Source organism: Corvus kubaryi, unplaced genomic scaffold (genome assembly GCF_017639235.1).
Source record: "Corvus kubaryi isolate FWS band 111438036 unplaced genomic scaffold, C.kubaryi_AGA036_p1.0 split1-37296, whole genome shotgun sequence".
Classification (NCBI taxonomy): Eukaryota; Metazoa; Chordata; class Aves; order Passeriformes; family Corvidae; genus Corvus; species Corvus kubaryi.
This window is the reverse complement of record NW_024582075.1, coordinates 2,958,766-2,983,722: the sequence shown is the minus strand read 5'-3', so window position 1 is coordinate 2,983,722 and position 24,957 is coordinate 2,958,766. Positions and strand designations below refer to the sequence as shown.

The following is a 24,957-nucleotide window of genomic DNA, read 5'->3' as shown; positions in this document are numbered from 1 at the left end:
CATTTCTTTTACAATGTATAGAAAGATATTTATATTAGTAGTGTGTTTTTCAAACCACTTAGGTGGTTTTACTTTCATTTGCCTTAAATACTGAATTTTTTTACAATGGCTAGCCTGCAGTATTCTTAAAAATACAAAGAGTGATCCAACAGAAAGGAATAAGGTAGTTTTTAAAAGTGAAACACTTTTTTTGAATTCTGCTTAGAAAAACAACCTGCAGGCATATACTTGCTCATTTCTGTATCATGCAACACTTGTTCCTTATTTCATGCCTAGTGAATTTCTTTTTTTTTAAGCAGTTGCTAAAAATTAGCTAAAAATTCATAGTGGTGCATGTGCATGCTCTTTCTTAACTGATAAGCTTTAAATAATGAAATGAAAATGTTTTGTACTGCAGTTATTGTGGTTTTGACTTTTAGAACAGGTAAGTGGATTTCAAATACTATCCCAACACATAGTGTTATGATATTCCTCTTTCAAGGTGAAAGATATCTTCATCTTTTATTAGATTCCATATATAAATTATTTTGTAGCTATTGTGGTTTAACTCCAGCCGTCAGTGAAGCCCCAGGCAGCCGCTCACTCAATCCCCCACTGGCGGAACCATGTAGAAAATGGGAAGGGTAAAAGATAGAGAAAATTCATGTGTTGAGATCAAGACAGTTTAATAGCAAAACAAAAGTTGTGCATGCAAATAAAGCAAAACAAGGAATTAATTGACTGCTTCCCAGTGGCAGGGAGGTGTTCAGCCATCTCCAGGAGAGCAGGCCCCATCATGTGCAGTGGTGACTTGGGAAGACAAACACAATCTCTCCAAATGTCCTCCACCCTCATCCTACTTCCCCCCACTTTATGTACTGACCATGATGTCACATGGTCTGTAATGTCCCTTTGGTCAGTTGGGGTCACCTGTCCCAGCTCTGTCTCCTCCCAGCCTCCCATGCACCCCCAGCTCCCTCACCAGTGTGGAATACAAACAGCAGAAAAGGCCTTGGCTCTGTGTAAGCCCTGCTCAGCAAAACAAAAACATCTCTGTGTTATCAGCCCTGTGTTCAGCACAAATCCAAAACACAGCCCCTGTATTAGCCACTGTGAAGAAAGTTAACTCTACCCCAGCCACAACCAGCACAGTAGTTCAGCTGCTTGTGATGATAATGTTCGTCTTCATATGGGGTCAAAAATCTTTCTGAATCTTGGAATAACATGTTTATTCCTGGTCCAGAAATGATCAGAAATAATGGATAAAGTCCATCAACTAGTGTGAGTACAGATAATTTGTCCATTTGAAGAAAACAAAACATGATGAGGTATAAAAAACCTGGAAATTTTTTTTAATGCTATGTATTTAAATCTTACATGGCTCAGAGTTAAAAATCTTACAGTTAGCTCAGTATGTGTTGTGAGCAAATAAGTCTTATATATGGAAATATCTGTTTGTAAATTACCACTTTTTCTCTTGTACAGAGTGTTAGACCTTCTGTTTTCAAGTGATTGGAATACCCATAACAGTTTTGAAGGACAGTCCTATCAGGCACCTACCAAGACTCAGAAAGTTTCCTGTGGATAAAACATTAAAAGGATAAGGGTATAGGAAATACTTCTTTGGGGTAGTGTACTCCAGGATTACATAGGTGTGCTGACTCTTCTTTTGCCATCCCCCAGCATTATGTACAGAAGGTAATTTTGGAAGCTGCACTGGTTGGTAGTTTTGTTGGCCCTTGGTAGCAGAAGGGAATAGGAAAGTTAAAACAATAATAAAAAACAACACATTGCATTTGTGATGTTAATATTAGTTCATCCTTGCAACCGGTCTGGCCCAACGTGTTGGTGGTTGAACTCAGTGGCAGGGATATCTGTTCATCAGGTGAGCTCTTTAAGCCTACAGAATTGCTTTCTTGGCTCCTACCTATTACTGCTGTTCGATCATAAGGCAACCCATACTCCCCTCTGCTTAAGAAAACTGACTCAGTTAAATAGGTGTTTGAAGTTCTGTGGACTCCAAAACAAAGTTCAAAATATCAACTTCCTTTTTATCTTCATATTTTATCTTTCTTTGTTTTACCTAAGTCTTGAACCCACTCCTTCACTGTAGAAACTGATCTCTGGACATTACATGTATCTATTTGAAAACTGAATAAAAAAACCTAAAAACAGCCCCCAACTGAATAAGAACAAAAAAACCCAAACACAGCCCCCACCTTTTACAATCAAGTAGGAAATTGATTCAAGTCCATTTTGTCTGTTATGAAAGATGGCCAACAAATCTCCAAATACAGTGTCTTTTCTCCCTTGTCACTTTCACTTCTGATGTGTTTGGAGAGTCAGAACACTAGCTTACTTTAGCTTAGGGACAGTGACAATTGGTATCATTCTTCCTCTACTAATAGGAAGGCTGTATTGGAATATGATCCTAACAAGATCCAAAATTACTTCAGGATGTCAGGTGATACAACTGTGTTAAGGTATTCGTGAAAGGTTGGATAAACTATTTCCTTGAGTACTGTAGTAATCAAGACTGTAAATAAAATCTTCCATTGACACTTAGTTGGAAGAAAGTCAATGTTGAGGCAAGTGAGGGGACCTCTCTATTCCTAGGATTTAGGGTGTTACTGCAAATAGTTAGTCTGTTCCTGTTTAATAAGGTGTATATTAGATTGTGTTAGTTAAAATGTGATCTTTTATATTTGCTGGAGAAATGTATTGTCAGGGCATAGTGATTTAGCAGAATTGTACCCTTTAGAAAAAGTACAGATCTCCACTAGAGGGAGACATGGAGTTAAAAGTTGGAGTAGGCATGGCAAGCTTACATATTTGCAATACTCTGAAAAACAAGACTCCAGGCTTGTCTTAAAAGCAATTATAATTAATATTCAGTAATTCTTATTAATTAAGTTTTGCAATATTATTGTTTGTGTAATAATATTCACCTTTGTAAGAAGAGAGCTTCTAATGCCGTTATGGATGTATTATTTGTGCAGGGAGTTTTTACATTCTGGAGTTCTAGTTGCACATTAGTTTTATGCATTTGAGGATTAACATTCTCTATGTTTAATTGTTACAGGAATGCTAAGATAAAATTCTGAAATGTAATAATGAATGTAATGATGAAAATTTTTACTTTTTATTATTAATCACTTTATTAAGAGCAATCAGGAGGTAAAGCAGATGGTTTAAAGCAACGTACTGTATTTTCTTCTCCCGTAGATGATGGAGAGAAACAGCAAAAACCTTACAGGCTTTCATCAAAAACCTCTCCAAAAGAGAGTTCTCAGTTGCCTGCATTGCCATTGGTAGACCAACAATCAGCACCTTACAAAGAAAGATTTATCCCTCCTGAACTTAGCATCTGGGATTATTTCATTGCAAAGGTAATTTTTTGCTGTTTGAACAATTAGGTGTTTTCTGTCACTTTTGGATTGATAGTTTTTCTCTTCTTAGTCATTATTCTAAGTATTGATAGGATCTGCATATTTTTATTGCTCAAGTTTAGCTTTTTCTAAAATGCTGCCTACTCATATTTTTGAAACAGCTTCCTTGAAAACTGTTGTTATTCAATTAATTTGTTTTCAGATAATGGTATGAACGAATTGTATTGGTTTTTATAAATGCAGAGTACAAATGTGTAGATAAATATGGGTCAGCTATTTAGGGGAACAAGGAAATGTGAGAAGCATTTTATCAGCTATTTCAACTGGATGAAACACATGTTGCATACCTACTGGAAATCAAATTATGTTGCCTTGTTAAGTCCGTTGTGTCAGATCTTTCTTTGTAGAAAGTTACATACTTCTGTTGAATTGTCTGCACATTTCTATATCAAATGTTACCTACATAAGCAAAATAAATTAGGTAAGCATATTTTAGGAACAAGGACAAAAAAGAAATTGAAAATACTGAATAGCACATTGAAGCACTGATAATGGGCTGATTGTAAATATTGAGCACTGTTGGGAGAGGATAGGATTTCTCTGAGCTCTTGGAAGAACTGAAGAGAGCACACCCTGATGGTTTTGGCTTGTGTCTGACAAGCCTGTGTGTCCCCGGTCTGGTTTGATATATCTGGCATGAAAATATAATAAGAATTGGAAAACATTAGCATTTTAATTTTCAGCATTAGAATTTTCAGTAATGTAAAAAATAGTTAAGCTGTTAAAGTATGTATTGTTTATGGATAATTACCCTTTTCATGAGGTACAAGCTCCAAATGTTTCTAAACTGAGTCAGATGACATGTCTGCTTTTTATACAAAGCATTAAGCATTATAATGATTCAATTTTTAGAAGGTAATTTAGAATGAGATGTTGACTAGAAGACACTTACGGAATATTGTTTAAATTTTTAGCCCTTTCTTTCATCACAAAGTAGAGTGGAATATGATTCAGAAGAGAGTCAGGAAAGTGATGAAGATAATGAAGACATTGATGGAGATATGTTTGGATCAAATTCACATAATCAAGAGCATTCTAATTCAAATTCTTACAGGTAAATGACTCTTTAGAATGCAAGATATTCTGCCACGTCTAGACTTGCATTTCTGTTTTTTTATTTTTGAGATAATATACCAGTTACTGGATATTTCAGTGTGTTATCTAGACATAGTAGGTAATGTTTCACAGTAATCATTTTATTCATTTTATTAGTATGTGTTATAGTGACTTGAATTCATATAATAGTACTTATAATATTCTAAAATATGGTTTGTAGTTTTCAGTAGTTTATAATGAGGATTTGAAGCTCTAAATTTAAAACCTAATATTGAATAAGTGAGAAAATTATTTTCCTATTAGTAGATGACTTACTAGTGCTTTCTTGTTAGTTGGTCACTGATGAGATTGGCAATGGTTCAGCTGGTACTTCACAATTTGAAGATTTTCTACCCTTTGGCTGGACATGATCTTTCAGGTAATAAGCAGCAGAGTTGTCTCTTCATACCTAATTAGCACTTTTAAAATCAGTGATGTGTTGAATAATATATATATGTTGTAGCTTTTAGTCCAAAAGGTCTTAGTTTTTCAGTGATATGGGAATAAATGTTCTGATACTGTTCATCATACAGGTATATTTATGAGATGACATGGTGGGTGGATAAGATGAATGGGTGAAAGAGGATGCTCAGTAGTTAGCAGAGGTCTCTGCATACTTATGTTTTCTTTGCTTGTTAGTCATGTAGGAATGTTTGCAATATTTATTTCCTCATGGAAACACTATTATTTTTTTGTAATTGAAATAACATCATTCTTACTCCTTGTTTCATAGAATCATAGAATGGTTTGGTTTTGGAAGAGACCTTTAAAGATCATCTAGGTTTAACCCTGCCCACCACATTGTAGGCAGGGACATCTTTCACTAGATGGTGTTGCTCAAAGTCTCATCTGACATGACCTCCCACGTCTGAAGCATCCACAACTTCTCTGGCAACTGGTTCTAGTGTCTCACTGCCCTCATCATAAAAAATGTCTTTCTTTTGTCTGATCTAAATCTGCTCACTTGGTGTGAAGCCATTACTCCTTGCCCTATCACTACAGGCCTTGGTAAAAAGTCTCTTTGTGTCTTTCCTGTAAGTCTACTTTAAATATTGAAAGGCTGCTATATTATGTCCCTGGATCTTTCTCCAGTCCAGGATGAACAACCCCAACACTCTTAGCCTGTCTCCATAGGAGAGGTGTTTCAGTCCTCTGACCTATTTTTGTGGCCCTTCTTTGGATCCCCTCCACAGGTCCCTGTCATTCCTATAGTGGGGGCCCCATACCTGGATGTGGTGCCGCAGGTAGAGTGTCACAAGAACAGATTAGAGGGGCCAAATTCCCTCCTTTGCCCTACTGGCCACCCTTCTTTTAATGCAGCCCAGTATGCAAAATTGGTCATGCCCAGTTTTTCATCCACTAGTATCCCTAAGTCCTTTTCCACAGGGCTGCTCTCAGTGTATTCACCACTCAGTTTTTGTACTGGTGATTGCCCTGACACAGGTGTACTTGTCCTTGTTGCAGCTTGTGAGGGTCACATGGGCCCACTCCTCAGGCCTGCCAAGGTCCCTGTGGGTGGCATCCCTTCCCTCCAGCAAACCAACTGCACCTCTCACCTTGGTGCTCTCTGCCAGCTACCTGTGGGTGCCCTCACTACCACTGCCTGTGTCATTATCACAGAGATGGAGCAGTACCAATCCTAACATGCATCGCTGAAGGATGCCACTTTTTACTGATTTCCATTTGGACATTGAACCACTGAATGTAGCTCTTTGGGTGAGGTCATTCAACCAGTTCCTTAGCTGTCAAACAGTCCACCTTTTTCCTCCAGTTGAGAAGTAAATATGTGTGAGACATAGTCAGAGGCCTTACAGAAGTTAAAAGTGGAGGACATCATTTGCTTTTCCCTTGCCCTCCAGTGCAGTCAGTTCACAACAGAATGCCATGAGTAGATTACTTGCGCACAATTTGCCCTTTATGAAGCTGTGCCAGCTTTCTCTTATCACCTGCCTGTCATCCATATGCCTTGACAGCTTCCAGGAGGATCTGTTTCATGATGATCTGTTCCATGATATAATTTCTCCAATGTCAGCATTGGAGAAATCTATTTGTTTTTTTAGCAATGAAAGCACAAAGCAGTTCATCCTTTTATACTTGCAAATAGCAACTTAAGGTTTGAATAAAGCTTAACTTGTGGAGATATTAAAAATAAACTTCAGCCTTCACCTGCTGGAATTATCTTCATCAAGGTTATAATGGAAAGGGGAAGGGTTTTACTGTTGTTTACTTGTCTTTCTAGAGCTTCCAGTTAGCTCCCCGATATGCCATGCAGTTTTGAAAACTTTACAGCGCTGGGAACAAGTTCTTCTCCGACGTCTTGAGCTGTATGGGGGTCCACCTCAACATTATATTTCAGTTCATGCTTCTGAAGATGCTCTCGCTGCTGGTCCTGCATTGCTTCGCCACAAAACTTTACTCGAGCCTACGAACACTCCTTTCAGGTGAGTCTAATTCCTCTAAACACTGACTGTAATATCTTTGATATAAATCAAGCATTAGGTTGTTAGTGCACATGATAGATTGCAACTTCAATAACTATGTGAAATATGGAGGGTACATGTCATATTTCATGCATCTCTGGTCAAAAGCAAGAGCAGAAAAAACATACCACAGTTTCTAATTTTTTAAAATTCTTTTACTTAAGCTTAACATACAGATTTTGAGTGTCTCTGGAAAAAGTATGCTTGACAACAAAATAAAGAATAAAAAATTTGCCTTGAGAGATAATTATGGTTAAGTCACAGTGAATTAAATAACTGCCCCACCTTTAGAGGTAATAAAATTACTTCACATTCTTATCAGTATTGTTACCTAAAATCAGAGAAGTACTTACTATTTATATTTGTATAGTTGTGACTTACCATAATTGCATGTTCAGCCAGAAGAGTGTGCTCAGTCTCTTAAAGTGTCATTTTAAAAATAGACTTCTGCCTTTTTAATCTTACTGTTACTTGTGGCTTTCAGAGTAGAGACAGTCTAGTTTTTTACTGTAAAATGTTTCATCATGGTCACACTTTCAGTAACTTGAGTTGATTAAAAGGGACCATCTTAACACATATCTGCTGTCTGGTGTTATTTTTAAATTATGATTTAAAGCAATTCAGAGTTTGATGGATTTTGGCTTGTCATAAGCAGCTATATTTATAATTTTTGCTTGAGTGTGCCATTTCTAGGGATAAGCATAAGCATTTGAATTCTGGTCTTATTCTACAATCCTTTCAATTTTGTTCCCGAAAAATCATGGATGTTTCAGAGAGGTTACACAGCTGATGATGTGTTCCTAGCAGGAAGTGTTAGTCATTCATAGGCCATGTGAAAGGATCACTTGTGAGGACTAAACAGAAATGATTCATTTTGTAAAGAATGAGCTGGACTAATAAATAATCTGTGTGTTGCTCTTACCATTGTGTAATCTCTTGAAGAGATTTTTCTCAGTTGTCCCAGGATAGAACAAGAAGATGCTACATACTCTTTTTCTTCTTCCGTTTGCACCTCCTCTCACGTGTAGGTTTTTCAGGAAGAGGGTATTAAACTGCTTTCAGATAGGCCTTGTATACTGTCTCTAGCTCTGTAGTTTTGCTTCAGCATTTCTTCTGACTATAGTTTGATTAGACTATAAAATACTGCACTCTTGTAATACATATGAGCGTGATGTAAATGTTTATTCAACTTTGTTCTGTAGATCTAGCAGTCATGTGGCACTGTCTGTGAAGAGGCTCTGGCAGTACTTGGTCAAACAGGAAGAAGTCCAGGAAACTTTCATCAGAAATATTTTCACAAAGAAGCGATGCCTAAATGAGGTTGGTATGGTATATAAAATGCAGAAAATATTGCAGGTCAATCTGTCAACTTTACTTTGGTTATTTGGCTGGCTTGTTTACTTCTGGTGCTTGAGTGGTTAATGTACTTGTCTGTGACTCCAAATCTGCAGTATTTCATACAAAAAATACTTGTCCATTGTTTCATAGAATACAAAAATAATCAGACTTTGACTGTAAAATGACAACAATGTTGCTACAGTCAGTCTCTCCTTTAAGATCAGTATAAAAGCTGCCTCAGAAGAATGACAAAATGGAACATTTCAAAGATTAAAACCAATAACCTAAGGAGCTGCCAAAGTTGTGAAAGTTTTAGTTTGTCCCTACCATAGTCATCCTGGCTTTTATCCACTGCTTCCATAACAATCACGTTATGATTCAATTTTAATAAGAAAAATGCTCATACAGCAGTTACTATTTCTGTCCCTGATTATTTGTCCCAGTGTCTAGCTGGATTCCAGTTCCAAATGCAGTTAAATGTTTTTAGGTTCTGTAAGAGCTTTTGGATTTTTTTCTGCTTTTTTAGTTGGGTTTTTTTTTGGTGTTTCTTTTTTTGGTTTTTTTTTTTTTTTTTTACTTACCCCTACTCCTAATTTTGAAAGAATTGCTGGTATTACAGAAAAACTGTGGAGTAGCAGAAATGGAGGAGAAAGAAGCAGATGTGAACAAATTAAATGTGCAGGAGAAAGAATATTCATGACTAGTAAAGCCATGGCAGCAGACAGTTGTGCATGACCTAGTTTTGTCCTGTCACAACTAGAATATTAGCTTGTTTGAGTAATGCTGGCTAATTGTGTTCACTACAGAGTGCAGTTAAAAGGAAAATTGTTCCTTTTTGCCTTTAAAAGTGCACCATTTTTGATCATATCTTAACATTAACACGCTGCTATGCTGTATGAACAGGTATTTTGGAAAATCTTAGATGTTCCTTATACGTTTCAAGGTAGGCTCATTTACAGCCTTACACAGCATAGGTGTGTTGGCTTTATTTTCTATCTTGTTGCTGGTAAAATGTCAGTGTAGATTGCTTATTTTTCAAGAAATTTGACTTTTGCAATGGACAAGCTGGTGTAACAGTACAGAATAGGTGAATCGGTGTATTCGGTACTGAAAACAGAGTTTGGAAGTTGTTAATTATTCTTACTTTGTAAAATATGTGCATGTGTGTGCAAACATGCTGTTGTGTTTCAGTTGTCCTGTGTTGGGGTAAACAACAACAAATTAAGGATTTCCTTGATACTGCACGTGTTATGTCTTATCTTTATGCTTTGTTCTGTGGTTGTTCTTTCCTTGGTGAAGCCATTAGAGGAGCACAATGAAACCATGAAAAATTCTGCAGTGGAGGAGCCCGTCATCAGTAAGGTACACAGTAGTAATCCTCAAATTTATTAGACTGTACATCGTTATGAATTTTTTTTTCTAAATGGTGCTGATCTCACTTAAAAAGTCTTTGCTCATGTAGCAAACAAACTTAAAAATTCAAAAAATGCAAGGGATTGAGTTAAACTGGTCTTGTTATAGATTATCTGAAACTTAATTACCTTAGGTGGATTAAGCAACCAGGTACAAACAATATGTATTACCAAATTCTTTAGCTTGGCCATGTGAAGAGCTGAAGTTGAGATTTGCCCAAGTGACAAAAATTTGGCAGTAGTATGGTATTCAGTACATACAGAGCCTTTGATCAGTATGAGATGTCTACCATAGTTGCTTATAAATGAGGGTGGCTAACTGCACTTAGAGCAGTTAGTTAGCATGATAGAGTTTGCTACTGAAAACTTTCACTGACTGAGCCTTACTTTAAAGATGGTGACACATCAACCCGTGTAACAGTATTTTAGCAACTGTCTTGAAGGATTGGTATGACATACTAAAAAAATAGAGTACTATGCCTAGAAATTCAAATGAATACCATATTCTTTAAGCTTTCTTTTACAAAACTTGTGTGAAGACAGAAATGTGAACCCTATGGTGTCCTTGGGCTACTTTGTTAATATTAATTATGTGATAAAGCAATATTAGCAAGTAGGTCATTGGAACTAACTGGGGAAAAAAAAAAAATTAATTTCCTGCGGGTTTGTTCATCACCACACGTAAATCATGGTTTTGTATCTGTTTGCCACTGCAGTTTTATGCAGTGTTATATACATAAAATCAGTGAAGCAACAATTTTGTCTTGACATTAAAAAAGATATTCTACTTCTTGGTCTGTAACAGCTATTTTTTTCAGATTTTGAAAAAGATCATTTGCAGTTCTCTGACAGAAGAATCTTACTGTTTTCTTTTAAAGCACAGAAAATTAAGAATTTGAGGATATGAGGCTGGAAATAGTTCTGAAATAATTATTTGGGTTTTTTAAAAAAAAAAATTTAAATACTACATTTGTGATTCAGGTTTGAATTCACAGGTCACCATTAGTTTGGCAGTGTTACTGTTTTTACTGTAAAATAATTTTGAAACTGCAACAGTCTGGGTCTGTAACTAATCAATTTAGTACTTGCAGTGCTGATCTCTTCAATTTTGAAAAAGACTGCTACAGTGCTGGTAAAGCGTAGAGTTTTGTTGTGTGCTGGCATGTACCTGGATGCATTTCTAAAATACAAAATGGGAGGCAACATTCAAATCCAACAGTATACCACATTGAGAAAAAAAAAAAAAAGAATATGTGTTAGCAAAAGGTTTATGGTTCTGGAATGTACAGGATTCCAGATTTATTTAATTGTAATAATTGTGAATAGATGCACTGACAACGTTCAAATTCTCCTGTTACATTTTCCTGTTCAGGAGCTTGCCTGCACATTCTTTTAGACTATCTCATCAGTTTCAGTGGGAAAAGGTGTTTGCTAAGAGCAATCAAAGTCTTAACAAACTTTCTTGAGAGCAAAACATCAAGATTCAAAATTTCAATCAACAGTGTGTTGCGTGTAGCCTTGCTGGTTTTCAGCATCCCTGAAAAACCTGAGAATGAACACAGTACTGTGTCTTCTGTGACAAATTACACTTTTTCTCTTGCTGTGGTAATCTTAACATGGCAATGGGAAGCTGTATTGTTACACAAAACAGGTTTACTGTAATTGTTACAGGCTATGTTTGCTGAGTTTTCTTAGAATTAAAATTAAGGAAAAAGAAAAATTTCACACAAAACACTGTTTGGTCTCTGTACTTCCAGTAGAAAGTGGTGTTACACGGAAGTTTGCATTTAACTGTGCTTTGCTTCTTAAATACAGATAGAAACAGATTTGGGATACCCAGGTGGCAAGGCAAGAATAATCCATAAAGAGTCTGATATCATCACTGCTTTTGCAGTCAATAAGGTGAGAGTATAAAGGAGGTAGAATAATCTAATTGTCGTGTACTTCCACCTGATACACAGTCCCGTTGTGACTGGGTGAGATAGGCTTTGCCAGCCATCCTGCTGTTTTTAGCAGCTACAACTTTTAGTGGTCCCATCTCTAAAGCACTTCAAAATTACCTTTTCATAAACTTCTACTACAAATTGTCATCTTTTTGCTATTGTGTAATGGATTGATGGAAGGGAGGGTGGCTTCTACTTTTTCTTTAGGCTTGTGTGTAGGAGTATTTGTCCTTTTTTATCAAAGAGGAAATAATCTTTCCTTCTCTGTTCAGCCATGTTCTGTTCAGCCTTCAGAGCTGGAAGAGGGGAGCCTGATTGCAAGCCATGTAGTATAGTTACCTGTTGCTTATCCTCTGAGAAAAGCGAGGAGATACTTGAGCTGCTTGAGAGGTATAAGATGCAAATAGTGTGTGATACTATCCCAGATGCAAATAAGTTTTAAAAGGAAGATGTCAAGTATAAAGTTACATAGATTTGTAGATGTAAATGTTTGGGGTTTGTAAATTAAGTGTGTATTTTTATGAGCAACAGTGCCGTAACCAGAAAAAAAATAAAATAAATGAATTTTTGAGGTTTCCTTTTGCATCTGTCTTTCTGCATGTTATTTTTTTCAGGCAAATCGGAACTGCATTGCAATAGCATCAAGTCATGATATTCAAGAATTGGATGTTTCTGCAATTTTAGCTACGCAGATCTATACCTGGGTTGATGATGATACAGAAATAGAAAATAAAGGGTATATATTCTTTGTTTGCAGTATCACACTTGACTGTACATAAATCAGAGTACCAAACATGGTATTTAGTGTTGCTGTTCGGAATCTTAATTCAAAATGTTTCTTTCATTTATAGGGCTGATGATTTCCTAGTTATACATGCTCGTGATGATCTGGTAAATGTTCAGGGAACCACTCCTTATACTCATAGTAATCCTGGCACACCTATCAATATGCCTTGGCTTGGTAGTACACAAACTGGCAGGGGTGCATCTGTGGTAAGTCACTTGTCAAAGGTTAGCTTTATGTATTCTGTCTACTTCTCTCCTTTTGTCTGTTCAGTCTTGCTTGTTATATTTTACAATTAACATACAACTAAATATAGCATTTCTGTGTAATCAAGGCAAGCTGGATTTTTTTATAACAATTCACTTAATAGGTTAAAATGCTGTGCAGAATTTAAGGCACACCAACTAAACAAGAAAAACTTTCAATCAAACCATATATGCTTTTCCTTACTTAATGCATCATTTAAAAGCAAAGAATCAGCATTTGGGTAAGAAGTTGCCCTATAATTTCTTCTTTAATGACTTGAAGCCAAATGGTTTATCTAAAAAGCATATATTCAGTAGGTTTCAGAATATAAATTCTTAAGGATAGGGTAGAAATATCTATATGAGATGTTGTGGTAGCTTTTATTTTAAGCATAATCTTCAGCTTCATTCTGAGTTTTAGAAAGAGATCTTGTGTCTGGAATGAAGCTTGGCCCTGAGCAGAAAGCTATTAGGTTAGATTTAATTCAGATCTAATTATAATTGTAGTCTGGCCATTGACATTCTTATCTTAGTTCCTGTGGAGCACAGATGCAGATCTGTTGATTAGCTGGCTGGGAGATGCTTATTTGGAGACACTTAAGTGAGCTGCAATGGTCATACAAGACACCAGCATCTCTCAGTCTTTCTGCACATGTAGTGCAGAAAGAGGAGTGTTCCTGTAACCAAATGCATTAAGTCTTGTGACTTGGCTGCACTTGCTGTCATTTAACAGTTCAAAGCAAGTCCATAACTGGTGGCAGAATGAAATAACCGTATGTTAATTAATATTGTAGTTGGCTTTTGAAAGTAGCTGATGAATAGGTGGAATAAATAAGGAATAAGCAGTATAAGAATGGTAAGGTTTTCCACTTATGGAAGTGGGTATTGTGCCAGTACCTACGCCTCTGCCTTCACTTTGGGAACCAGTGATCCTAGGTGCCAGTGTTACAGCTCTGCTATCACAATCAGGTCACTTCTACAAGTATTCTTTGAATGCCTTTGCCACTTTCTCCTCTCACTTCCATTTTTTAAATATATATATATGTACATAAAGAATTTTTGTGTTTGTGTATTTCTCAACATTAAATAATTGCAAATTATTGCATATAATTGCATATAATTAATGTAAATGGTACTTACATGACCTTCTATTTTGCATGCAGTAAAACTTTCTCCCTAAATATATTTGGCTATGCTTGTGTGGAATGCATTTGCTGTTAAGCTTTGGACCTAAATTTTGTCTGGCATACTGTTTGACTGTGGCAGAGAACCAACCACAGCACAGAACGGCACCTGCCCACTAGGGAGGAAAGACAGAGGTACCTAATGAAGGACGAAGTAAATGAAGGAAGAGATAGGGACTCTTGGGAGGAAATAGTGTTGCTGTAGAAAAACTCAAAGCTGGAAAAAAGGCAGCTTCACTAAGACCTTTATTTTGCTATTATTTGCTGTTTTGTTCCTTCAGATCCTTGGTGTCACCTTTGCTTTTCCATATTGTGCAGACCATTTAGCTGTTCTGTACCATTACTGGCTTTTCAGTCTCATCTTTGCTTCACTTTCATCAACAAGGGACACTCAGGCAGTTAACATTTTATTAGCTGTAAGGTTTTTCTGTCACTCTTCACTGTTTCCTGTCACACAGTTCATACAAGGTAAGTAAGGAGGGTCACCACCAGAGACTTCAGCCCAGTTTGTTTACACAGTTCTTACAGGAGGTGTTTGTAAGAGAGTACTGAAGGAAATAGTGTGTACTTACAGCTTTGAAACTCAGGCAGTGTTACCAACAGCTTGTTGTACAAGTCAGTGTGACTGACACCGATATTTACCAGTTTAGTGGTGGGGTGGATTCTACATGCATTTTTATTTTTCTATCTTAATGTATATTAGGCCCAAAGCACCCAGCTCTTCAGCAAAGCACTGTTCTAGCCATCAGCTGTTCTAAGGGGAAACTTGAGGGCTAGCAGTGTCAAATGTCAGTTACATTATTAATGGAAGTATTTGCATTTGATAATTGTACTTGTCTTCTAAATTGGAGATACTGCACCACAGAGTTATGTTAGCGTAGCCTTTCAAAGGCACATTTCCGTAAATCTGCATTTTTCTGAAGTGTAATCCAGCAAGGGTTAGGAGATCATGATGTGTGCTTATCTGTTGAATGGAGGAAGATGACTTCCATTGACTTCTGGATAAAAGTTAATAGCTGTAAAACTCCACACAGCCCTTCATTTTAGGGAAGAAATAGAGTGAACATGAATTACTGTTCTGCCATTTACGTATAGAAGATAAGTTGTGAGTTTAGAGAGCAAAGTATTGCAATTATAAGTGCACATGCCAATCCGTAAATGTTTGAGGAATATCATTTTCTGTTGTCTTGTCCTAAATTTTAAAATATATATATAGTTTTACCAAACCATTTGAGTTTTTTCCTTGACATTTAAAGTACTCAGAAAAAAGAAAGGGAAATACATATTTCAATATCATATCTTCAGAAAGTGTTGTGAAATGGACATGAATAACTGAGGGGCACGTGGCTTTCTCTTCAACAATGATAAAGCTTTGAGAATTGAAAGACCTAAATCTGCTTCCAAAATGTAATTAAGAGAATTGCAGTTATTCCACTAATCCAAACCCAGGGAAATTTTTACAAGAAAGTTGATTATTTCCCTTCCAAGTACTTTTTCTCATTTTTGTTCACAAACTGATAATCTAGAGGCTATTTCTTTTAAACTCTATTGATCATATTTAGGAATATGAAGCTCGTGAAAGTTTGTAATTCCTGCCTCCATCCAGTAGACACCCTGATATAATTGGGGGCCAGGGCAGAATAGCATACTTGAAATACCTCATCACTATCTACTGCTCCATGACAAAGCAGTGTTATAAGACTGTACAAAATTATAGCAGTTGAAAGTCACAGTTGGATTCAATGATCTTAAAGGTCTTTTCCAATCTAAATGTTTCTCTGAAAGCAGTTCAGAGCCAGCTTGCTGTTGGTGTGTGGTAAGTGATAAGCTGCTGTGTCCTGGCAACAAAATTTCGTTACGTTTTCTCGTTTGAAGTTAACACCTGCACAAATATATATTTTGTCCTTCTCTAATGTTGAGGTAAATAATACATGCATGAGCAAACCAAATCCAACAATTCTCTGATGAAAGACAGTCCTCAAAGTAGTCAGATACTTTTGAGAGCTGTCAGGCCATAAAGGAATGAAAACTTAACTTTAACATACATCAATAGAAAGAAAAGAAGGGAGGAGACATCACAGGCACAGGTGTATTTCCTTGATAAGAAAATCCCTACTGGTTTTTTCCTTTTGTGTGTTGAACATATAATTTAAATAGATGGGGTTTAAATATAATTGTCTAATGTCTCCAGTCCTCTTCACACATTCAGTTCTTCCCAGCATATATAATATATCTAATAAAATAAGAAAAACAAAAGTCTTGGTAATGCACTTTGCACAAGGCAAATTTTGGAATTTAGGAAAAAATATGCTACTGAAAATTCATTGGATCTGTATTTGTTAAATTATAAACACTTTTGAAGAATTTTTAATTTTTTTATTTTTATTTTTTATGCCAGTTACACGGTATATTGCTTATTCTGGATGGTCACAAATAACCACTTTTCAATCAATGGCAATAAGTTAACTAGACTTGAAAATAGATATATTCCTCCCTAGTTTTTACTTCTGTTAAAGTTTGTTTACCTCTTTCTTTACATGCTTCTGCCTCTCTCTTACTTATCTTACAATATTCAGGAATATTCCAATAAATTTAATGGAATCAGAAAGGAATTGGCAAGAAAAGAGGTAAGACTGCAGTCTAAGGAGTGTTTATATTTGGATCCATACATTTCTGAAGCAAAAGTTTAATATTTATCTAGATATATAAAGCTGCAAAAGTGTTAACATCTACATTATCTTGGAAGACACTGACTTCTATCTGAATCTCTAAACCCAGTACTTGTTTTCAGTAGAACTTTTGATCGGAAACAACTCTGTGCAATCACTAATTATTCTCTAGTTTGATAACTTCTGTTCAGTAAAACTGTTTAATTTTTTTCTATTTTTTTATATATTTAACAGATGCTCAAGAAAGCTATTAATAATGTCAGAAGAATGGCTTCTCATCCAACACTGCCATATTGTAAGTTCAGGTTTTTTTAAAAAAGAGGAAAGTTATCTAAAGACTATATATTTTTCACTCACCTGTTTCTTAGTGTGCTATTTTGTACTAGCACAGCAGTTAGTATATGTTTCGAAAGGTGTTTATAAGCCATACGTACTGAAGCTACTTTTCATTTTAAAAAACATGGGGGGGATGTAGAATAGCCTTTAGAAACAGCAAAAAGTACTGCATTTCTCTCTTATTTATGACTAGAATGAAAGATAGTAGGAAAAAGGTGTGTTATTACCTCCAAGTAAATAGCTTCATATTTCATGAGCATCTAAATACAATTCTTAATCAAATAATGAATAACACGACTTTAAGTTGCAGTGGTATGTCCTGCTCCTACACTAAGCCAGATACTATGGCATAATTGTGGCACAAGTTATTTTGAGATGGTGTGTGTTTTCTTGAAATTATAGAAGCTACAACTCTTGTGAAAAGTCATGTCAGTATTTTCTGTTGCAGACCTGACAGGTGCTCAAGATGGTAGTGTAAGAATGTTTGAATGGGGTCATGCACAACAAATCACATGTTTTCGATCTGGTGGCAACTCAAGGGTAACTCGAATGAGATTCAATTACCAAGGAAATAAGGTAACTGACAAAATGCTTCTGTACGTGTCCTCTCCCCTCCCTTCTCCTCTCCTCTCCTCCCCTCCCCTCCCCTCCCCTCCCCGTAAATTAGCAGAAACATCACATGCTTCAAATAGAAAGTATTTTCTCAAAATTGTGGCTATTTTTCTCTGCAAGACATACATATGTATTTACTATTACTATATATTTTCTTTCAGTTTGGAATTGTTGATGCTGATGGATATATAAGTTTATATCAGACAAATTGGAAATGTTGTCCACTTACTGGAACTTCACCTAAGCCATATTTGGTAAGATGAAAACTAAATTAGTTTCCATAAACTTATGTTGTGTTCCTTACTTCTGTTCCCTTCAGAATAGCTTGGAGAGGGCAAGGATTGTGCTGATAACCAGTATTAATCAAGATTAAGTTATATGTTGCTGCCATCCTGTGATCTGTATGACAGGTTCTTACATTCTAATCATACTGACTAAGTGGAGACTGGAAAATGTAACATGAGATCTGAAATAGCTTTAATGTTCGTTGAGACTTGTCAATAGTTGTCACTTGTCAGTTAATTGACAGTTACGCAGGACTGCAGAGTGTATTTCCATGAAAAACGAAGAGTCTTACAGGGCGTACCAATACCTTTATATCCCATGTTCTTTAAATTTCTTTGGAAGCACCTTTCCTTCTCAAGGAAGTTTAATATTGCCTGCTTGCACAAAATAGATTCCTTTTTAATTAATAATTTCTAACTGCAATTTTTCAGACATGGCAGTGTCATAACAAAACAGCCAATGACTTTGTTTTCGTCAGTTCATCATCTTTGATAGCTACAGCAGGATTTTCTTCTGACAACAGGTAATATCTGTTGTGATAATGCATAAAAGTGAAGTGGTGCCATATTTTCTCTCCCCCACTCTGTTTTTCCTATGATTCTTCTTGAGCAGTTTAAGAGTACTTCTGCTTTATTTCTTAGCAGGAGGGGGAGAGAAGCAATGTTTGCAGCTAAATTCATGTGCCTATTAAAGGAGGTTTTATAGGGAAGCACAGATATTCTGTTCATGTTCCATATGAGGAAGGGAAGTAGAAAGGGAGGTCCTGAGTGCTTCTGTCAGAATCCAGTGAGGGATATGTGGCAGTGGCTTAAAGCTGTGCTGGGGGTGGGGGGGGTGGGTTGAGACTGGACATTGAGAAACATTTTGTTACCAAGAGGTTCAGACACTGGAACAGGCTTCCTTGAGGTCAATCCCCAAAGCCCGTCAGAGTCTGAGGCATTTGTTCAATGCCCTTAATGACATGCTTTAGCTCCTGGTCAGCCCTGAAGCTGTCCACTGGGTGGATTACATGATCCTTCTAGGCCCCTTCCAGCTGAACTATTCTGTTCTGTTCTGCACACATGAACCTGTCTTAAATTATTTTTATAGCTGTGGGGGATTTGCATAGCTGTCCATTTCTCATTTGTTTTCATAAGTAACTAGTGATAAAAAAATATCAAAACCTGCTAACATTCCAGTGAACTCAGCTACAAAATATTATTAACATAAATCCTTTATGGAAATAGCCAGTCATAGAATCATTTGTGTAGAAGCATGTTCTTGCAGTGTATGTTAAACTATAGAAGTAATTTGGGGTCTGCTCAAAAGTAATCATTGAAAGTCTGTTTACAGTGCTTTTATGCCTGAAACAACCTTTTTAAGGTGCAGATGACTTTTCAAGTGTTCAAAATACCTTAGAACATTTGTTGCTGAATTAAGCCATATTTTTTTTCTACAGAAATATTTGTCTTTGGGATACTCTGGTTTCTCCTACAAATAGCTTGGTGCATGGTAAGTAAAATGCAACAACCAAAATGTTTGACCATGTTACAAAAAGGTGTATTTGTGTCTCTCTTTATGGAAGAGTTATTGTGGGAAGTAATTTTAACATTGGTGGTAAAATGTCTTTCACCGTTCTGTGTGAGTGCACCAGTTGGAATATAAAACCAGATTCTTGAGAAATTACTTGGTGTTCTGTGTACATGATTGGTTTCATGGACATGAGCACCTTCCTTCGCATACCTTCTGTCCCTGCAGCACAAGTGCAAGCCTGACATTTCTGTTCTTTTTTAAAAGGTTCTGGGCAGCTCCTGCTTTAGAACAGTTATTCCTCTAAGTAGGATTTTGGAGATGCAATAAATATTTAGCTGGGTTTCATTAGTTTTATTACTAATATTTTGTTGCATGTAATACAACAAATGCCTTTCAGTATCAGAAATACAGAATTAAGATCACAGAGTTGTGAACTCCTTGTACTTAAAGTATGGTGAATGCCTAAGTGTATTTGAGAGACAGATGGAATTTCTAAATGTAAATTCATAGGCCCTTTGAACTACAAGTACAATGTACCAAGCTGTGTTCTGGTAATTGTAATTTTCATTCACTTTTTCCACGCATTTAGGGGAGTAGACATAGCCAAATAAATGTGAATAGAAACAAATTAACACTAAAATGACTGGTGGAAACTTGCAAGAGATTTGGGCAGGTCATTTAGGAGGAATTTCTGGTGGGCGTTATATGACTTAAAATAACAAACAAATTATATTACTTAATATAACAAATAAACCTGTTACTTTAATAGCGGATTATTAAAATAATCTATTTCTGGATTGATAGATTGTGATTACATAGGCTTAGAAAAAAGGATATAATATTTTGTTAATACATATTTTAATTTCTTAATTTGAGAATACTGCAGTTCAGAATGTCTGATGGGAACCTGGGTTTACATATGTATTGGTGCTGCAATAAGTGGACTGGGTGTGGGCAGCTGGATTACATCATCAAAGTCACTGTTGCTACTGTCTTGAACTATTAGAGGTTGATTGAAAATTGAAGTTAGTACTGTGTTTTATTTAAATTACTTTGCTTTGGCTTTCAGCTTTTATCTGTCATGATAGTGGAGCAACTGTGCTAGCATATGCTCCAAAACACCAGCTGTTAATATCTGGAGGCAGAAAAGGTTTTACCTGTATAATTGATCTTCGCCAAAAGCAGCAGCAACAGTTACTCCAGAGTCATGATTCTCCAGTCAAAGCAATTGCTGTTGATCCTGCAGAGGAGTATTTTGTCACAGGATCTGCTGAAGGCAACATAAAGGTATTAATGAGGGGGAGGGAGCAGAGATGATGTGTACATTCAGAAAGAATCTTGTGCAGGTGTGGAACCATCAGATGTCATATGTACTGCATTTGTTCTTAACTCTGACCTTCACATGAACTAATTTAATTATGAAATGTCAGTCTTACCTCTTTTTAATGCTGATACCTCCTTTTAATTATTGATACCTTAGTGTCTCTCTATAGTTCCTATTACAGAAAATGAGTATTAGTATTCTCTAGATGTGTCATTACATATTGCTACATATTCTTCTTTTACAGTTAGTGTCAGAAAAATAAATGCAAAATGCAGTGCAATTTCTCCACAATTCATTGCTGATGATTTTTAAGGTCATGATAATTATCTGTATAAGAGGTTGATGTTTTGATGCTTTTTCAGGTATGGAGTCTGTCTACATTTAATCTTCTTCACACTTTCATCAATGAGCATGCTCGACAGTCTCTCTTCAGAAACATTGGGACAGGAGTCATGCAAATTGAGACAGGACCAGCAAATCACATATTCTCCTGTGGTGCTGATGGAACAGTAAAGATGAGAATCTTGCCTGATAGATTCAGCCCTTTAAAGGATGTGTTAAAAAATGATGTGAAGTTTATGATCTAATGTTTTTTTCAGAATAGTGAGTAACATTCCCCTTCTGCCATCCCTGAAGGTATTTTTCCTGGAACTAACCAACAAAGCAGATGCACAATGAAAGCTTGTGACACAAGATGTTTTGGGTTTTTTTTCTTTCTCCCCTTCTGCCACCAACCCCCTATTTATTAATTACCTGGAGCTTTTAGTCCCTGATGCACTAATGCCTTAAAGATTAAAAGGTCCTTCAGATTTTGATTGTTGCCTAAAATACAAGCTAAATATGACTCCAAATTACATCATTATAATATTATTAAGATGTTGCCGTAGTGGTTTACTCTTTCTTTTGAGGTAGTTACACTCTCACCTGGAGCGTACCATCTAGGCATGACCTCTGCTTATATTCAACACCTGGCCACCTTGTAAAAGCATGTCTGTCCTGATGGAGAGCTTAGGTAATGTTTTTCACTGTGGCAACCATAACTGTCTCACCTCTGAATTTGTTTAGTCAGCCGACAACAAAAATTTATACCTGTATGCAGAAGAGAAATAAAGTCTCCAGGAGTGAATACTCCTGGTCATGCAGGCATTCATATAACGAGCCACTCTCTTTCTCCATTCCTGAAATCCAGGCTGTTTACCTCTCTAACTTGCCTGATCTCCTTCCTCTCATCTAGAGTATAAGAAACTGAAGGATGTTCTGTAACTTGTCTTTTGTTCTATAGCTTGAATCACTGCCATCAGGATGGCAGGCTTACCTTTTAAAAATAAATATATTTTTAACCCTGAACACTCCCTTTACAAGAATAAAATGTAAATATGAATGGATATCTTCCTAGTAAAATAGTCAAGATTGTGTGTGAAGCCTTAGACTTGATCAAAAAGATACAGGAAGATACTGCTTTAGGATATGGCACTAGAATTTCTTCAAAGACTATTTATTTAGATGTCTGTAGAGGAAATAAAAGAAAAACTGAACCTAATTTATTTTTACTTTCTTTTTTCCAGTAAGACTTTAATTTAGCCCAAAGATAGTTCATTCTTAGCACTTAACATTGGTCTGTTTTTCCTAAGTACTTTAAAAAAGGAAAAAAGTAGTTCAACAGCAAAGTACTTCTACACTGTCAGTCTTTCTTTCTTGATGTTTATGTTTACATCTGGTGTCAGATGAAAGAAAACAAATTGGGAAGGATAGATGTAGAGGGTTTTTTTTGCCAAAATATTAAACTGCATAAGTTAAATGTTTGACCAAATTATTAATGCACAAGGCCTTTACTTTTTATTTTAGTCAGCTAAACTGTTTCTGTATGTATTTTGGTTTACTTTTCCTTACTTGAGAGTTTGACAAAGGTTTAATTTGTAAATTAGATGTGAGGCTGGATTACTTGAATGCCAATGGTGTACTTTTTGCTAAAAGATATTTTGTGAAATATAGCACCAAGATATTAACTGTAAAATAAACTTGTCAAATTAGGAACTATGGGGATAAATAAAGCATAGCAGAAATGAAGGGCTTGTATAATGAACTATGTAACATTCTCAGGATGCTTTTATCTTAAGAATATAAAGTTGTTTAAAAAGATTTTGTAAAATGTATTAAGGTCATTTTAAATGTATGTTTCGCAAGTTGCAGTGCAAACACTATGAAGGTTTTTATGCACATAACCTGAATTTTCAAATTGTGCAATAAAAAGAATGTGAATGTTATGCCGTGAAGAAACATGTGACAGCATTTCAAACTGGAACAGCTGTTCAGTGATTCAGTTGTAACTGCTCTTCCTTAAAACTTACAGATTGAAATGGAACTTGATATCAAAACAGTTTAAGTACAGTGATGGACCAGAAAAGTGACTAAAAGTGACACCACCTTACAAAACAGACTTGCCCAATGAGTACGTGTTATCTGCTCAATGGCTGAGTTTCTAATATTCTTTATTCTTATGGAAGAAGGAAAACAGTGGAGTAAACAGTAGCACACTCCTTTACTATCAGCTGACTTCGTAGCTGCTTATATACATGCATCAGTTTTATACATCCACTGAACTAACAATGTTACATGTGCAAAAATCATGGCAGTATTAATATAATTGTCCTTGATGTTTTGTCCCTAAATATTTATATCTCATTAGCTTTAATACATCAAGCTCAATTCTATTGTACTGGCAATCACAAAAAGCTGTCTTACCATCTGTGAAATGAGCAGATTTTATATGTAATTTGCCAAGACATACAATGTTGTCATTTTTCTGAGTAAAGCTGCACTTTCAAAAATCCTGGCAAAATTATGCTTATACCAGAAAAGTACTGACCATGAACAAGCATTTTCAATAATATTTATAGTTACCATAAGCTATTCTCAAAACTAAATTATGTAAAATCAAAATGTATTTGCCACACCTTTATAATCTTTCCAATAAATCCTGCAGAAACTCAACCTTCTAGAGTTCCATGTTGCTGCTATTTCATTTACAAATCAGTTGTTCACTTGCATATTGTTCATTGATGTTTAATTATTATAAGAAAAATTATCAATAGCTTTCTTGTAATGATGAAGTCAAAATGAGCTAAATTTTGTTGTATCTGAAATTTTTAAAGGGACACTCTCAACTTCTAATCTGGTCATTGGAGAAAAACTGAACTCAGAACTCTCTGGCTGTTGCCCTTAATTTCCCCTGACTTTTGTCCTCCAGCAACTAATGCTTTTTCCCTGTTGCTATGCAAGTTACTCAAACTTAAGGGTACTAGTGCCTGTAGAGGTCCCCGTGCTTAAAGTAACTGTGTGCACAAATTGAACATAAAATTTGCCTTTGCCAGTGCTTAATCAGTACTAATTTACTGCCCAGACAAAATAATTCAGCTTGTAGTTGATGATGTCCCTTTTAAGTATCATAGACTGGGAGTTGTGACTTGTGTTTGTCTGTGTAGCAATACATAATGCTGTCAGAGTGTGTCATTCTTGTGTTGCTAACTGATTCCATTACCTCAGATACATGATCCAAGTTCTTTATGATTACTTCAGTAACTTGTGGAAGTTAAAACTCTGGCCATCTGGGTACTTAAACTGGCTTACTGTGTGACTTTACACCAGAAAATTCTCAGCTGACAGCTGACATTGCAGGATGTTGATGGAGAAAGGTGGAATAGATGCAGATTTTGTACTGTGCCGTGGTGGTGCAGGGTGAGGTCGTACATGTTCTACTGCATTTTAGGAACCTCAGAACCAGTTGCAGGAAATAAACTATGGAGATATCCTACGCTAGGTACCCGCTTCCTATTAAAAGCACCCAGTGTTAGATTAGATGCAATAGTTATGAAAAAAGCAACAGTGATTATGGGGAAATAAACTTGGAGAATTATTTTCCAAGGTAATTACTTTCAAATGTTTATTTTTACTAAAAATAGCAAAACCATCGCTAATGGCAGGTTCAGCACACTGATCAAACTTTCTATAAAATAAAGATATTGATTTACCAAGTTTCTTAGTGTTTCTTATTCCTCCCATTTCTAGCTCTAAAATATGCATGATTTAATATTTCTTTTTTTTTAGTGTCTTATCATCTCATGCTTTTTTATCTTTCCTTGTTCTAGCTTTTTGGTGTTTGGGAGGGAGGGCTGGGGTGTGGTTTTTTCTTTTTTTTTTTTTCTTTTTTTCAATGCATAAGTAGCAGAGCTGAATAAAACTAAATTATTTTGCAGTGTAATGCTGATGTAGTGATGGCACTTTCTGTTGTCTGCCACAACTTAACCTTTGAA

The 24,957-nt window shown here is 36.0% G+C and overlaps 1 protein-coding gene across 5 annotated transcripts in view; it reads left to right on the top strand.

The window, feature by feature from the left end:
- Nucleotides 1–24,679, top strand: part of DMXL1 (Dmx like 1) — a 74,199-nt gene extending 49,520 nt beyond the window's left edge. For 2 of the 5 annotated variants that reach the window (XM_042013139.1, XM_042013137.1), the window contains 17 exons: nucleotides 3,205–3,368; nucleotides 4,343–4,482; nucleotides 4,817–4,902; nucleotides 6,763–6,964; nucleotides 8,206–8,323; nucleotides 9,641–9,703; nucleotides 11,569–11,655; nucleotides 12,311–12,432; nucleotides 12,548–12,689; nucleotides 16,486–16,536; nucleotides 16,813–16,873; nucleotides 17,363–17,490; nucleotides 17,688–17,780; nucleotides 18,243–18,334; nucleotides 19,250–19,302; nucleotides 20,393–20,610; nucleotides 21,010–24,679. In XM_042013139.1, the coding sequence (XP_041869073.1) occupies nucleotides 3,205–3,368; nucleotides 4,343–4,482; nucleotides 4,817–4,902; nucleotides 6,763–6,964; nucleotides 8,206–8,323; nucleotides 9,641–9,703; nucleotides 11,569–11,655; nucleotides 12,311–12,432; nucleotides 12,548–12,689; nucleotides 16,486–16,536; nucleotides 16,813–16,873; nucleotides 17,363–17,490; nucleotides 17,688–17,780; nucleotides 18,243–18,334; nucleotides 19,250–19,302; nucleotides 20,393–20,610; nucleotides 21,010–21,234 (2,045 nt within the window). In that variant the 3' untranslated portion in view covers nucleotides 21,235–24,679. Of the gene's footprint in view, nucleotides 1–3,204; nucleotides 3,369–4,342; nucleotides 4,483–4,816; nucleotides 4,903–6,762; nucleotides 6,965–8,205; nucleotides 8,324–9,640; nucleotides 9,704–11,568; nucleotides 11,656–12,310; nucleotides 12,433–12,547; nucleotides 12,690–16,485; nucleotides 16,537–16,812; nucleotides 16,874–17,362; nucleotides 17,491–17,687; nucleotides 17,781–18,242; nucleotides 18,335–19,249; nucleotides 19,303–20,392; nucleotides 20,611–21,009 lie in introns of those variants that run through there. The other 3 variants (XM_042013142.1, XM_042013141.1, XM_042013140.1) reach the window with 2 other exon arrangements.
- Nucleotides 24,680–24,957: the final 278 nt, after the last annotated feature.